The sequence below is a fragment of the Taudactylus pleione genome, unplaced genomic scaffold (assembly GCF_031769625.1).
Source record: "Taudactylus pleione unplaced genomic scaffold, aTauple2 ptg000242l, whole genome shotgun sequence".
Lineage (NCBI taxonomy): Eukaryota > Metazoa > Chordata > Amphibia > Anura > Myobatrachidae > Taudactylus > Taudactylus pleione.
The window spans coordinates 8,600,903-8,617,248 of record NW_028284644.1 but is presented as its reverse complement, the minus strand read 5'-3'; the positions used below and the strand labels follow the sequence as shown (position 1 = coordinate 8,617,248).

The 16,346-nt window shown below is 43.2% G+C and overlaps 1 protein-coding gene across 2 annotated transcripts; it reads right to left on the bottom strand.

Annotated features, from left to right (window-relative positions):
• Nucleotides 1-1,181: 1,181 nt before the first annotated feature.
• Nucleotides 1,182-13,675, bottom strand: TAF8 (TATA-box binding protein associated factor 8). Of its 2 annotated transcripts, XM_088479616.1 has the most exons (8): nt 13,584-13,675; nt 8,416-8,572; nt 4,014-4,112; nt 3,874-3,936; nt 2,943-3,067; nt 2,643-2,790; nt 2,321-2,463; nt 1,182-1,721 (listed from the first exon to the last, which is right to left on the bottom strand). In XM_088479616.1, the coding sequence occupies exons 1-8, from the start codon at nt 13,629-13,631 to the stop codon at nt 1,590-1,592; spliced, it is 915 nt and encodes a 304-aa protein (XP_088335742.1). In that variant the 5' UTR covers nt 13,632-13,675; the 3' UTR covers nt 1,182-1,589. The 2 variants fall into 2 exon arrangements, with proteins under 2 accessions (XP_088335742.1, XP_088335743.1); XM_088479617.1 differs by lacking the exon at nt 3,874-3,936.
• Nucleotides 13,676-16,346: the final 2,671 nt, after the last annotated feature.

The window sequence follows — 16,346 nt, the reverse complement described above, 5'->3', positions numbered from 1 at the left end:
GTCAGTCCCACACCATTTTTACTAGTTTAATATATTTTTTTTTATTTCTTTGATTATTGGGTAAATGTTTTGAGTCAATAAAATTGTGTCATTCTATTTGATCTGCATATACTATTTCCTTTCAACTATTGGTACTATTAACAGAACTATTCTCATTCCCTTTCTTTGTTTAGTTATTTGTTCTGTGAGCAAGGAAGCAGACGGCCTCTTTGAACAGTGCAACCTCAGCTCCTCTATTAGTGTCACTCTAGGGGGTTTTCTTTTGTGTTTTTAGGAAAGCATAACGTGGCCTGTCTTCATTACAGATTTCTCCAGTCTGTCAGCCATCTTTGCTGCCTGTTTTGGCTGTGCCAAGTCAGCTGACATGGGTCACAGAAGATTCCCAAACACAGTCAAGGACATAAATTGCAAGCCATACACAAAATTACTGAAGTTGGACATCTGTTCATTGAGCATGTCATGTAAACATAAAGGCTTCCTAATTGAAGTTATTTATATTCATTTTTTTAAAGAGCAGACGTCAAAAAAGTAAAACATTTTTAAAAATAATTCTTAATTCAGGACTATTTAATCTCCTGCTGGTATATTTGCAAAATCAATGTGCACAGAAATTTTAGTTAAATTCAAAATAATTGGTAGAGTCAATAAACTAGTGGCTAGGACTTAGTTTCCCAAACTCCACCATTACAGTCCAGGTTTTAAAGATATCCATACCAGATGGTTAAATCAAAATAAGTCATCTGTGGGTAAACATGGATATCCTAAAAATCTGAACTGTAATGGCAGAGTTTGGGAAACTCTGGGCTAAGAGGTCTCCGGTATTGCTAAAATATGTTTTTAAAATAGAATGGAAACCCCCAGCTATGTCACTATATTTATAGCATTGGTACAATAATCTCGGCAGAGAGCGTGCCAGGATTAATGTGAGGCAATGACATGACACAACCATCAAATCATGGGATGTCACCTTTAGCCAGTTATGTCCCACTGCTGTTAACTGCAATAAATACTGTTATGCGACCAGGGCTTACCATCCCTTGTTAAAATTACATACAATTGTAGTAAACACTTAATAAGTTTATACTAGGAAAACATTTATTTACTTCACTAGTTATGAAACAAATTAATTATGTTTACTTTACATTCCATTTATCAGCAAATCTACTTTTGGCACACAAGGATCAAGTTGTATTTTTTATTAAGAAAATCAATGAATACTGTGCCCTAAACTCAGGGCAATAAAGGAAAACAGAAAACAAAACAGAAACCCCATCTCTTCATCCATGGAAGAATCCTGATACATAGGACACAGTGCTGGGGGTCTGTCATAGAAGATTTTTGAGAAACAGATTCTTGTGATTCTGACTGGACAATATTTGCCACAAGTCAACCCTTTTTAAGTTCCCAAAGCAATATAGTGCAACAGTCCCTAAAACATCCACAATCAATGTGAGCAAGCCTTCTACCAGAATTGCAGATGGTGAGCAGTAGAGCGGAACAGCACACTCTCCTCCTCATCTCCAATCACATAACCTGTGGGTCCATGGGAAGCCAGTTTTCCCAGACGTCCCTTCTTATTTACGCTGTTGTTACTTTTTACGTCTCAGTTTAGGTTTTTTCACAGGCCGCAAGTAAGGGTTATCAATCAGTGTATCCTCTCCACCCTTAAGTGAATTTTGTTGCAGTATCGATGAATTCTCTTTCTCTGCACCAGAATCATCCTACGATATATAGAAAGGCCAACATCAGAAATAACTGAGAAGAGGCCTTTCATCACAAATTGTATAAGAAATTGGGAAAACATACTTAGAAATTGTGCAAGATACTCAACAAATCACAACAGGAAAGATTTCCAAATATGAAAACGTACGGAAGGAAATTGTGAAAAGGATTACAAGACTAAGGGCCTGATTCAGAGTAAGGAATAGAGTAAGAAAGAGCAAGTAACTGTGCATCTTGGTAAAACCATGCTGCACTGCAGGTGGGGCAGATGTATAATGTGCAGAGAGATTTAGATTTGGGAGGGGGATGTCCAAATTCAAATTGAAAATTGCAGTGTAATAATAAGGTTGTCCAGCATTTGTGGGCTACATGCAAAAGCAGCCAGTACATATCCTGCATGCATAACAATGTATGTATTTGCACCCCTTGCATTGCAACATGGTTTACACAGTTACTTTCTATATCTTACTCTATTCCCAAAACTGAATCAGGCCCTTAGTGCAAACATAAGGCCAATGACCAGGAAGAGCTAAAAAGGTGAGATGTAGGGAAAAATAATAAAGCAAACAGACTTGAGCAATTTAATTTGACACTGTACCGCATGAAGGTGCATGGAGAGGTTCTCTGTATCGGTCTGGTCATCTTGCTCTGAGGAATCAGTCTCTTCCACCTGTTGCAGCTCCAGCTCTGACGGGAGGAGAGCATTCAGATATGGTATGGACAGAGGACGAGCAGCAATCACTGGGGGAATCAAGAAGCAAATGCGACAAGGGAATCAAGACACAGGTATACAAGAAGAAATTTGGAACACTGGAGATAGCATGAAGTGACTAATATATGGATTATAGAGAAAATAATACAGCTAGTAGGACTGAACAGCCTTTATAAATAAGCCAGCACGGTGACAGTTATTCTCTCACATGGGAAAGTGCTGGTATCATCTCTGAAAAGACTCTGAGTCTCGCCTGTCTTAGCCATAAACCGAGTAAGTGCTCTCTCCACGTCTCTACGTTGAGATGCTGCTTTCTCCCGCAGGACTTGGTAATCGCCAACTGGCTCTCGACACGTCTTGAAAAATAAGGAGTAGGTGAATTAGTTGAAAAAACAATCCAAGATGTAAATGACCATATTACTAGGCTAAAGAAGAACAATCTTCTCATATTATAGCAGCCAGGCCTGCTCTAGTAAGAGAGAGACTCTAGAGTCCCAACTGTCCTTACCGGTGTCTTAATATAAGTGTGGGGATCTGGAAACTCTGGCAGGTGGCTGGGAATGTGTGGTGGATGAGGCTTGTTCTGCCCTGCACTCAATGCTTTCGGGACTACAGGATGATTGGTCACAGGAGCTGAAAGAAAAGAAACACATCTTATACAGACATATGAGCACAAACATATACGCATGGCTTAAGTATGCATCTAGAAGACAGTATATTTGTGTGTGGATATCTTTCTTCTGAGCAATCTTAATTTAAATTAGATGTCAGGATTATACTGATTTGCACTGCTTCCAATATAAGGGATTTTTACAAACTGGCCTAACAAATAAAGTAATGTATTTTCTTAATTGTTTTCTAAATTTTCAAGAGATAATGAAGGACAACTGAGTACTGGTGTGAGACAAAAAAGGTTCTGTCATTTTAATGCAGTTTACAAAATGAAAGCACATATGTGTTTGGATGTTAGGTGTAGTATTGAGTTTCCTCTGCACATTCTTTTTATATAAGTTATCAAATCTCTCCATGTTTAAAGACTAAATAATGTAAACTAAAATTTTAAGGAAAAATTCATAGACCTCAAAATGTCAATATATTGTGAATTCTGATCATGTGTGATTATATAAACCCTTTTAAACATGGATGCCTTTAAATATGTAAAGAAATTAGGGATGTGCAGGCTCGGATAGGTTCGAGTTTGCACGTGGAGATCGGATTTTTCCCTCCAAAAAAACGGAACTCAGAACGAGGCAAAACGTCATCTTACATGGACGAACATCATCATTCCTGGACAAAAGACCAGGAATGATGATGTTCGTCCATGTAAGATGACGTTTTGCCTCGTTCTGAGTTCCGTTTTTTTGGAGGGAAAAATCCGAACTCCACGTGCAAACTCGAACCTATCCGAGCCTGCACATCCCTAAAAGAAATACACTTACGTGCAGTTATCACCATCCTCTGAGAACGCTTGGCATATGCAGGTAAAGTATCCACATTAAATCCTGCAATCAATGGTTAGAGTCACTACCGAATCAAAATATTGCAAGATCAAATAATTATCTAGTTTAAGTACACTCACCCATTTCTACAAGGGTCACTACAATGTCTGGCAGAGTGGGCTGTGTACGTGCCGTGTGTTCACAGTAGGATTTTGCGCTGCGTCCAATCTCTGTCAGATCTGTGGTTGGAGAATATAACAGCAACAAGCGAGTACTAAACTATAATGCAGTTAATTGTAGCATATCATAGCATAAATAGATGTAAATAACAGAATGAACAGTAGTAACCTGGTCTATTTAATGCAAAAAAATGCAGCAAGTCAAACTTTTTTTGGTCCCGACAAAAGCCCTGATAGGCCGAATGTAACATTAACTTACTTATGCTTAAACATTGATACACCTCTGCTTAAAGTTTATTACATTAAAAAGAAAACTTGAGCAGTGCTGCTCATTTTCAATGCATACTGTATCTATTTTCACTTAGTATAGATACATAGCCCAATCTGGACACTTCAGAGTAAAAAGTATGTATAACTTGCAGTTATGCCTGGTTTATTGTCTCTTCAGTTGTGTCCATGCTTTGTTGCTTCCTGGTTCCCTAATGGTAAAATACAAAACTGGAATTCCCCATGTAGTCAGACTCAACGTCATTGTAGCTCAGTACACAGAGAAAAGCATCTTCCTGGACAAATAATTGCTGCCCAGCTAATACCACTTTCAAACAGAAGCCGGGGCTTGGGCCCAGATTTTTGAACACAGGTTGGACCTGGGTCAAAGCTCCTATACCCCTTTCACACTGCAACTTGAAGCCGGGTTACTCCCGGGTCAACCTCTTTCACACTGAGGGGGTCATTCAGACCCGGTCGTTAGCGCCGATGCGCTCGGACCGGGTCGATGGCCCCCCATAGAGCATGCGCACGCCGGCGCCGTCGTGCGCATGCGTGAGCCCCGCTACGACCGACAGCGCCGGTCGTAGTGGGTCTCAATCCAAAGGGGGCGAGCTGTCGATGTTGATTGACAGCTCGTCCCGTTTGGAAGGCGGGCTGGGGGGGTGGCAGCCCAAACGGGGGCGTTCCCATGGGAACGCCTACCGTTTGGGGGCGGCACCACTGACATGCGGAGAGCTTCCGGCTCAGACAGAGCCGAAAGCTCTCCGGGGCTTACGACAAGGGAGACCCTACCCTAGGGTCTCGTCGTAAGCCCCGATGGTCTTGACAGATGTTGGATCAACCGTGTATCTGGCCAGTCAGCCTCTCACAGATAGGTCCTTGGACCCAGGCTAATGTTAATCACTTAGACTTTATTTATTCCAAACAACTAACAGAAAATGTGCCTACACAAAGGCTTACTTTAGCATATGCACACTTATGTAACCGGGTTATTGCAGGTATTTTTATTTTTCCTAAAAAATGTGTTTCTACTTGAATTTTGAACACTTGAACATTAAATTTGTGAAATTCTAACAATTTATCTTGATTTCAGGCTTTATATTACAAAATTTTGCAGTTTCAATAAGGGTGTGTAGAGTATTCATATCCATTGTAGCTATAACATCTAGCTATTATTCCCTCATGGCTCAGACTTCTCATTAATACATGGCTCCCTCCTCCCACACAACTTCAGGAACAAGTGTGTGTCAGTTGTATAGTTACTAAAGGACTAATTTTGAGTCGCACACAAAAGCGAACGCAGCAGGGTATATTGGTGGCCGTCCATGTACAACTTTATGCAAATGTACTATAATCTCCTTCCCTTGTGTACATTCGTGCAGCTGAACGTGTAAGGACTGAGACAGCAACTGTTAGCGCCCGTGCATGCTGTAATACAGATCGGTGCATCCTTATACGCCACCATCGAACAATGCATCTTCCCTATGCAGTGATCGCTCTCAGAGAAAAAAATAGTGGGTCACCAGGGACCCCTCACTTTAATAAAATTGGCGTCCTACTCCACTGTTTCTTGGTCCCATCACATATTATGCTTTTGAGCTCCCCATATAGCATCAGACAACCCCACATACCCTACACATACACTATGTGAAGTCACTTTCATATTTTACAGTACAGATAATGCTTATAGTTAAGGCACACATCCACTAGACGACAGGCAAAAGACTGCACGATTACGACATTGTAATCGTGCAGTCGTTTGTCAGTCTGTGATGTGCCTACACTGAATGAGCAGTCGTTCAGTGTAGGCACAATCAATCATCTGCAAACATGTTTGCAACATATTTGTACGATGATAGATGTTTAAACGACCAGCGGGAGCGCGCATCGTTGGTCGTTTTAGACATTTTTTAAACAATCTGCAAATGATTATCAAACGATAACGATATTGTTCAATTTAATCGTCTAGTGCAGGGGTCTTCAACCTTGGCCCTCCAGCTGCTGTGGAACTACACATCCCAGCATGCACTGCCATCTTTTTGATAGAACAGCATTCTAAAACGATGGCAGTACATGCTGGGATGTGTAGTTCCACAGCAGCTAGAGGACCAAGGTTGAAGACCCCTGGTCTAGTGGATGTGTGCCTTAACTCGTACATTGTCTTGATCTCGCGTAGCTAACAGGTGCAGTGCTGGGTCAGAGAGGGGGGTGAGGGCAGGCAGCAGTTGGAACTGTGCTGGGGTCAGGTAGCAGTTGGGGTAGAGGGGGTTAATTGCAAGAAGCAGTTGGAGTGGAGCTGGGGGTAGAAAGGGGTAAGGGCAGGCAGTGCTGGGGTAAGGAGAGGGTAAGTGTAGACAGCAGTTGGGAAAGTGCTGGGGGCAGGTAACAGTTGGGGTAGAGGTGGTAAGGGCAGGCAGCAGTTGGGGTAGAGCTGGGGGTTAAGGCAGTGAGCAGTTGGGGCAGTGAGAAAGAAGAGGGGGGTAAGGGCATGTGGCAGTTAGGATAGGAAGTGGGGATAAAGGTAAATAGCAGTTGGAACAGTACTGGGGGCAGGCAGTGCTGGTTATAGGGCGGGGATAAGGGTAGATAGCAACTAGGGAAGTACTGCAGGGTAAGGAGGGGGTTAGGGACAGGCAAGTGCTGGGGGGTAGGAAGGAGGTAAGGTGCTGACTATGAACACTAAATAAAAGTCCTGTGGGACTGCCCTCCAAACCCCCCTGTGCGATTGCCACATTGATTGATTGCAGTGTTATGGTGCGTACACACTAGACGAAATGCTCCCTGAGCGATATCGTCTAGTGTGTCCCCGCAGGGTGTGCTCAATGTCGTTCATAACATTGAGCAAACCCGCTGAACGATATCATTAACGATATCGTTCAGCGCCGGGCTCTCTCCCCCATTCCATAACATGCAGCAACCTGACAACATCGTCAGGTTGGCCTGCATGTTAACCCGATGAACGATGATGACGAACGACCTGCGGGAACACGCGTCGTCGTTATCGTTCATCGTTTTTGTGTTAAAAATGGCCGATAAAGTGGACGACTGAACGATAACGATATCGTTATCGTTCAGTCGTCCACTTTAATCGCCCAGTGTGTACGCACCTTTAGCCTCTGCGGCTCCCACAGCCCCTTTGTATTACTAGCTGAACCGACACCAAAATACACCCCCGCCCACCTTTCCTCCCCACCAAGAGACACCCCCCCGCCCGTCCGCCACCCACTTATTAAACACTTACTTTACTCCAGGTCAGAGAATGCAGGAATGTGCAGAGTAACACAGTCTTCTTCTACTCAGCTCCGCGTGTAGCCGCCTATAGCACGCCAGAGTCGCTTTCATGTCTGGGTATCGGGGCCGCCTTCCATGCACTACTCTGAAGCTGCTTGTCCCTGTAGCGCTGAGTGCCGGCTGGGTCCCGCAGCTGCTGCATCTAGCAAGGCTCCTCCTCCACTTTTATGGTCTTCCCTGCCGCCGGGCCAGGGAGATATCAATCATTTAACAAATAGCCAATCCCAGCGGAGTGCGTCCCCGAGGACCCACCCATTCTGAAAAAGTGAGTCCCCGATGCTCATATTCGGGAAAAATACACGCTATAGTCCATATTTGCGATCACTGCTATGGCAGGTGCAGTTTCTCAGCCCTCAGTCTCCTCTGCTTGTGGCTGTGCATTTTTAAACTGTAAAAAATTTACATCTTCTGCACATCTTCCTGCACTAGAGCACCTGCGACACTCGCATAATATGCCTACTGCACAGCCCATTTTTGCGTGCACTAGTAGCCACTAACCACGAACGCCCATCACTTTTTCGCTGCCTTTGTGATACCATCCCACCTGATCATAACAGTACTTCTGTGTGTAACTAATGCTTCATAGGGGTATTCTGAAATATTTGCGCATGTGTAGTTACAAGTAATCGCTCAAATACGTGAACATCAGCATGGTGTGCGACTCTGAATGACACTCTAAAGGTGGGAAAAGTTCTACATTTTTACTGTGTTGAATCAGAGGAGACAAGAGTGCTCCAACTCTAGTTAATTAAATCTGACAACTAATAATTCTAAAAGTAGATAAATTAATTCCTGTACTTACAGCTTTGTAACATCTCAGTCAGAGTCTCCACAGCTGCTTTCTCTGCGCTCTCAAATCCAGCTTCAGTGAGCAGAGAGCTAACAACCACCTGTAGGGTTCGACGACGGGCCAGCAAATAGTTATCTGCAGGGGTGGAGGCACTACGGCCACATGATCTCTGAGGAAAAACAAAACTTGGGCTAAATAAAATGTTATGATACTAGAAATATATTATGGCAGTGTGGACGTCTTTCACGTGTGAGGAAGCGGTTAATTTCTACAGAAGCATGGGAATGCCTTGACTACTCCCTCTGGGGATTACCCCCTTCATAAGGCCAAGTACAGGATAGACTACAGATGTGTCCACATACAACTAGCCTCCATGCACTACAAGTCACGCCACACAACGCGGGAGCTCCGTGTGCCTCGGTAGCGCTGGGCATCTTTCAGGCGAATTTTTATCTTCAAATGCATCTTATTCAAACAGTGATGTGAACAGCTAACACAAGCAGCTGATTAAAATGATATGCAGCATGCCTATGTTCAAAGTGCATCTGCGGGTGTATCTGCATGCGAAATGCTACGTTACAGTGTCAGCGGCTGTAACACTGTAACGAAGAATTTCGCATGCAGATACACCCGCAGATGCACTGAGAACATGCTGCATATCATTTTAATCAGCAGAAGCTGCTTGTGCTTACTATTCGCATAACTGTGTGAATACGATGCATTTGAAGGTAAAAAGTTGCACAAAAAGATGCTCTGCGCTACTGAGTGCATGGCGCAATTAGAAGGGCTGTTTAACGCGCAAGTAGGCTAGATGTATGAGGATCCATCTGTATAAGGATAAAGGAGTGTCATCAGGGGTGGAAGCTTCCAGTCCCTCTCCTTCAGCCTCCAGACACTGTGCGCATCAGCTGCATTAGATTCCCCTGGAAGAGTCTTTGACAAATGTGAAAAACTCCTCCAAAATGCCGGTGGAAGAAACTCACAGGGTCAACAGTTATCGCTGCCGCTGTCCCTGCGGGTAGTTTGGCACATACAGATGTCCTCATATATGTAACCTGAATACGCCATGTAGTGCGAGATGCCTGGTGTAAGCGAGTCGGAAAGTCCCATACGAATCTGCTAGTGCCGGGCGTCTTTTTTGCCAGAAATGCGTCTTACCAGGAGACTGTGCTGATTAATTTGATATGTGACATGTATGTCTGTAAGCGACTGAGTCTGTAAATGAAGCACAATGGAACTTGGCATGGAAAAAAGCAGCAGCTGCTGCATCGTAGCACTTCTTATACAGAGTCAGAGCCTCAGTTGCACACAGATATACAAGTATTGCATATCAAATTAATCAGCACAGTCTCCTGGTGCATCCTAGTCGCACCACATTGCATCTTATACGCATTTTCGTGCAAAAAAGACACCCACTGCTAACAGAGTTGCACAGGACCTGGTGCGCCAAGAATGGCTCTTTGATGCAACTGCAGCAAAATGTATTCGGACGCATCTGTAGCAGGGATAATTTAATTCAAAATTAAAATATCCACTACCAGATTGTGAATAATCGAGGGCACCTATATCCCACTTTTCCTTCTTGAGTGCCTCCTTCCTGTGTAAACCTTTGCACTTTGGCAGTTCAATATAGGCAGTGTTGCACCAACCAATGGCGGATGGCACTACAAAAGATCAGTTTGCACTTAATAAATGAACCCCTACATACCGTTTCTATAGTGTTATCTCAATACCATACCTTCTGCAGTGCCATCTGGCCTTATACCATGTAGGTAACAAAATGTTATAGTATGGACAAACATTTTTTCAACAAGTGTCTTTTGTATCCATCATCATCAAATTGTGTTTGTGAGATGGCACAAATTCTGCATGCCTAACACAAACAATGCCAGAGAAATGCTGATAAAAGAGCATTACCAGAAAACAAAATGCAAAAAAGATGGCTGCCAAATAAAGTGTTTACTTAGCGCAAAATGCTATCTGCACAATACCCTTTATAGTGAGTGATGGGTCTACTTTTGTTACTTACAGTTCTTACTTTATAAGGGTCTATTTAATAAACTAGACTTATTTAAACATACTTTCTCTGTGTTTCACATTTTTATTTTCATAGCATTTATATAAAGACATATACCTGGACAGTCCACGCAATACAGGACCGTCCCGGCTAGGATTTTGTTTACACAGGTCACATAAGCCAGGGGAAGTCAGAAGAGATGCTCTTCCCAGCTTCTCTCCCCCTAGGCAGACAAGAAAAGACACATAACGACATCCAGAGGTGGCACTATGTTTTTCAGAAAAGATGAGAGAAGCTTTGTTTCTCTCTTCCTTATAAATACTGTTTCTGAACAGCCCCCATTAACCACTTAACTGACGTTGTCGGTTATGATGCGAACGCAGCCAGCTGTACTTCAGCTCACAAGGTGTGTCCGCACCTCCCGGCTGTGTTTTTGAAGAGAAAATTGATTCTAAACATGTGCAGAACGGATCTTTTCTGACTACCCAGACTTTCCTGCGGACCAGGCAATTTCTGACAGGTTTTGCTGGAAAAATCGTCAGTTAAGTGGTTTTAAAGGATCACAGGGGCTGATTCAGACCCGCTCGCGAGCGCAGGACGCTCGCAAGCGGGTCGATCGTGCCGAATTGCGCATGCGCACGACAGAGGGAGCTCCGTCGAGCGCATGTGCGAGACCCGAATAAAGACGGCTAAGCCGTCGTTATGGGTCTCGCACCAAAGGGGGCGTGCTGTCGATGTTGATTGACAGCACGCCCCCCTTTGGTGGGTGTGCCGGGGGCGTGGCTGCCAGACAGAGGCGTTCCCATGGGAACGCCTACCGTCTGAGTCCGGCCCCACTGACATCAGTAGTGATGTCAGTGGGAGTGATTTTGGCTCTGATAGAGCCAAAATCACTCCAGGGCTTGCGGTCACCGAGACCCTACCGCAGGGTCTCGTCACAAGCCCGATGGTCGCGATGGTCTTGACCATCGCGACCATCATCATGGACGCTCACTATAGCTGTGGGTGGTAACCCACAGCTATGCGAGCGTCCATGAGGCCGCTCCAAGTTGAGGGAGGAGGGCCCTGATTCAGAGCGAGCGCTCTGGTCAGAGCGTCCGGCTCTGAATCAGGCCCACAGTGAAGAAATGAAAAGGCAGAGAAATCTCGGATTTCTTCTAATCTTTCAACTAACTAGAGGTAGAGAAAACAAAACTACGGCTTTCTCTAGGTAAGGGGTATATTTACTAAGGGTCGATTTAAAATTGATTAAAAAAAAAATCGATTAAAATCAATGTTGTGTTTCTGGGGCTAAATCACACATTTACTAATACCTAAAAAACAAACAAAAAAAAAAATTGTCTGTTAGTAAATGTGTGATTCAGCCCCAGAAACACAACATAAATGTTGATCAATTTTAAATTGTTAAAAATCGATCTTCAATAAAAATACCCCTAAAAAGCTGGTGAAAAACCATTTTGTCGTTTATTGCATAGAACCCATAAACTGGGTAGCCGTCCAAGAAATTATTATGCCGCAATTATTAAGTATACTTATCGCAGTGGATATTTTAATTTTTAATAAAATTATCCCCACTTTGTACTAAGTGAAATACGCAGGGACAGCAGTTGTGATAACAGATCTCCTTGAGAGTAATATCCTTGGATTTTTGTAGAAGTGTTTCACATTTGTGAAAGACTTCTTTGGGAAATGCTGACACTGCGCATGCAGACAGTGACGGCTTCCGCTGCGGGAGATTGGATGATCTCGCTCCTGTGAGTAAAGCCTCCATAGTCTAAAGGCCCCCATACATCTGAAGGGGGATTACACGATCCTGCGATCGGATCGGAAATGCCAACCGGAGGTCATCGATGTTCCGCAATCCGTCGCTGGAGCGGTGAAATTCTACATGTTAGATTTCACCAATCACGATCATTTTTGATCGTGATCGGCATATCTATAAAATCTAACATGTTGGATTCAGCGATCCCAGGTTACAGGATCGCGGCAATCAGTCGCTGTTGTATAGGGGCCTTTACAGCTGAAGATGGTTTAAACGAACGGTGCCAAACTCCGAAAAGCTTAACTTTTGGGAGTTTGGTAAATAGTGGTCAGATCGTAGTCTCCATTGATAATAGGGATTGCAATCTGCAATGCTGACTATCCTTCTCCCGAAGATTTCTGTGAAATCTCAATTTTGCTATATTAGTATATAGAAACAGTTCATAAAATTATGCCTAAACTGCATTTATGAAAAAAGTTTGATAAATAGGCTCCTAAAGGCAGCAAAATGTTTAAGGTGCGTATCCATTACGCGATTAAACAATAACGACATCGTTATCGTTCAATCGCTTGTCAATAGTCTGCAAATCGGGCAGTTTGAAGTAAAAAACGACCAGCAATGCGCGTGCCAGCTGGTTGTTTTTGACATCTATCATCGCCCGATAACGTCAGGTTCAGCATGTACGGGGACGATTGATTGTGCCTACACTGAACGTTCAGTGTGGGCACATCACAGACTGTGAAACGACTGCACGACTACAATGTCGTAATCGTGCACTCGTTATGACTTTTAGTGGATACGCACCTTCAGACCATAATGAGATCCAAATTTTTGCTAAATAATTACACTCACTATCTGCTTATCATATTATTCTGCACTGAGTATATGACAGGAAAAATGAACACATGAACTTGGGATATTATTTTTTTTTCTATAAAGGTACAAGAGTTGATGTAGGTAAGGTTTTAGTCACTTCAACGTGCTCTGTAGCATGCTGGGACTTGTAGTTCCAGAACAGCTGCATAGTCACATAGGTCCCACAGTTGTGTTCCAGGTAAAAAAAAAAAAAAAAACAAAGTATTTATAAAATACGTGCGGTTGTCACACGTTCAACACATGCCCCGTACACAGTGAGGCAGCAGAGCAGACTACTAACTAATCTTATCTCTCACACACCCGTCCCCCGGGCACATTATTAACCCTTTCTGCCCCGCCCGTCCTATCAGCGTCACACCGCTGCCCACGTGACTGCGTTCCGCCTATCGCATTCTATAGACTATGGAAGTAGTTAGCGATCCCGGAATATCGCGGCGCCGCCATGGGGGCCGTAGTTCTGTGACTGCCCGCGTACACTGTCGCATCCACACCGCGGCGTTTATTATCCTCGACTTGAAGCGTTACCGTGCTAGAGCTTCCCGGGCCAGTCACAGCTACTGACGTCTCCGCCATCTTGAATGCAGCGTCACTTAGTGAGCAGCAATGTGTGCCGGGAAATGTAGTCCTCTCAGGCGCTACCTGACACTGGCAGGGGCGAGGAGCTGCTGTACGCGACTCCGCCCTGAGCCTTGCGTAGTAAGCGCCTGGAGATGAAGAAACATCTTTACCAATTAGAACTTGGCGCAGATGTAGTAAAGTCTCCTCTTCACAGAGCTGGGTAATACATCTACATCACATAAGGTGCTATCATAACGAGGGGAGAGCTATCGGTTTAGCTTCCTCTTGTACTGGCTGCTTGAATGAGAGTAGTGCTGTAAGAAACTGTTATCTGCTTATTTAGATATATGCAGATTTAAGGTTTAAGGTACTTGTGTACTTTACGGACTCATTGCAGAGAGAACCCAAGTGTCCTACGCTCATTATCAATCATGGTAATGCCTAAATCCCCTTCATGGAGAGGACCCTGACGTCATCAGCCAGTGTCCAGTATCATTCCCAGAGTCCAGCGTCATTCCCTACCATCCAAGTGGGCATAAAGGGGGAATATAACCTTGTAGCGAGCCACCGAGCCCGAAGCGTGGCGAGCGCAGCGAGCCCGGGAGGGGACAACTTTCTTTAGGTGGTGACAACTTTCGGTACTTGTGTACGTAAAGTACACAAGTACCATTTAAAACATTCATTGGGTTCTCTGAAATGAGTCCGTAAAGTACATAAGTACCAGATTTAACTTCAATTTAAGCGATTAAGGTCCAATGAATAATTTGAAATGGGGCACAACAGAGGAAAGATGTAAACTGCTAGAGCTTACATTTTATTTACATTATTTTACAGTTTGCTGGCCTAAATGTTCTTTTTTTAGCCGTTAAAAAGGGACAGTTAGGTCAGCAAACTGAAAAATAATGTAAATTTCAGAGCTATAAAAAAGGCCCTCTTCAGGGAACATGTAATGGGTACGGGTATTATCTTTTGTCTGTATAGTCCAGCAGCAGCCTTGCGGGCTGGAACACTTGGCTAGCTGCGACCGTGGAGCAGCCTTGGGGGCTGGTAAGCCTTGGATTGTTGTGGCCTGAGGGCCGTAAAACAAGGTGCAGCCTTTGGGCTATAGAACAAGGTGCGGCCTTTGGGCTGTGTAGAAGTCTTGGCAGGTTGTGGCCTGTGGGCCAATACTAAAACAAGGAGATAGGATGCGCTTGAATGAGAGCTGCTGGTAAAGGGATTGTCAGTCCCAGTGAAACAAAGAAAGGCACATATATGGGAATACCAGCGCTGAGATGTAATATATAAAAACTTATGTATGATGGATGGTTGGAATCAATTAAATTTAATATTAAAATAAATAAAGATTTATTTATTTTAATATTAAATTCACTTAATTGATTACAACTGTCCATCATACATAATTTTTTATATATTGCATCTCAGCGCTGGTATTCCCATATATGTGGCCTGTGGGCCTTTGGACCGTGTAGCAGCCTTGGAAGGATGTGGCCTGTTGGCAGTAGAACAAGATGCAGCCTTTGGGCTGTGTAGCAGCCTTGGCAGACTGTGGTGGTCTGAAGATGGACCTGTGCCACCAGGTTGACACAGGTGGTGGTACGCAGGATTGCGTACTTTGGACGCTGGATTGCGGCCTGTGCCGCCGGGTTACCACAAGTGGTGGTGCGCTGGATTGCGTACTTAGGACCTGATTCAGAGCCGTTCGCTAGGGCGCGATTTCTCGCAGCTGCTTCGAGCGAGAAAATGCAAAACGAGCGATCGCTCGCAACGCACAGCGCAAGCGGGTAAACACCCATCACAATGAAAACACACCTACTGGACCACGTAACAGAACGAGCGACAACTACACATGCAGTAGTCTGATGGACGCAGCAGTCACCCTACGCGGCCATCGCTATTACTTGCCATGGTCTTGTGTTCTCACCTGATCTTTCAATGTACCCTTTAATTGCTTATGATGCGATTGCAATCAGTGTAAACCCGCACCTTTTTTTTTTTTGTAAAAGGTTACTGATGTTGGAGTTTGCAAATTGAACTTCACCCAACTTTGTATGTCTAATTATATATTCTCTCTCTCTCTAGCTATATAGATATATCTAGATGTATAAGTATATAACCATACATACACATATTAAAAATTTTAGATGTATAAGTATATAATATCCACACACACTATATATATATATATATATATATATATATACACCCATATTTAAATATATATGTATATAGATATATACATACCCATATTTAAAATTATAGATATCTCTCTCTTTGTCTCTCTATATATATATGTTAAAATAAAATAAATATATATACAGATAGATAGACTTTATTACTATTTAACTAATGGTATATCTTAACATAATAAAAACACAACACATTATTTTTTTTTTCATTTTTAAATTTTTTTATAATTTAAAGTGAATTTTGAATCCAGGTAATGGCCTCCAGGATTTGCTGCACAGCAGTGCCAATGACCGCAAGCTCCCTCCTTAACAAATTCCGCACTTGCTCCTCTTGTTCAACTGAAATGTGATTTAAAAAAAAAAATAATTGATGAAGTATTTGTCAGTAAATCATAACAGTTTAAAAAAAAAAAAACACCCACCATAGCCGTGAGTATTTTGTTTGTATCCCTTCGCCGGTAATACTGCACAGTGTAGCACATTGGCTACTGTGGTTTAATGCTGCTTTCACATGGCATTATTTGCAGGTTCCTAAATTTGA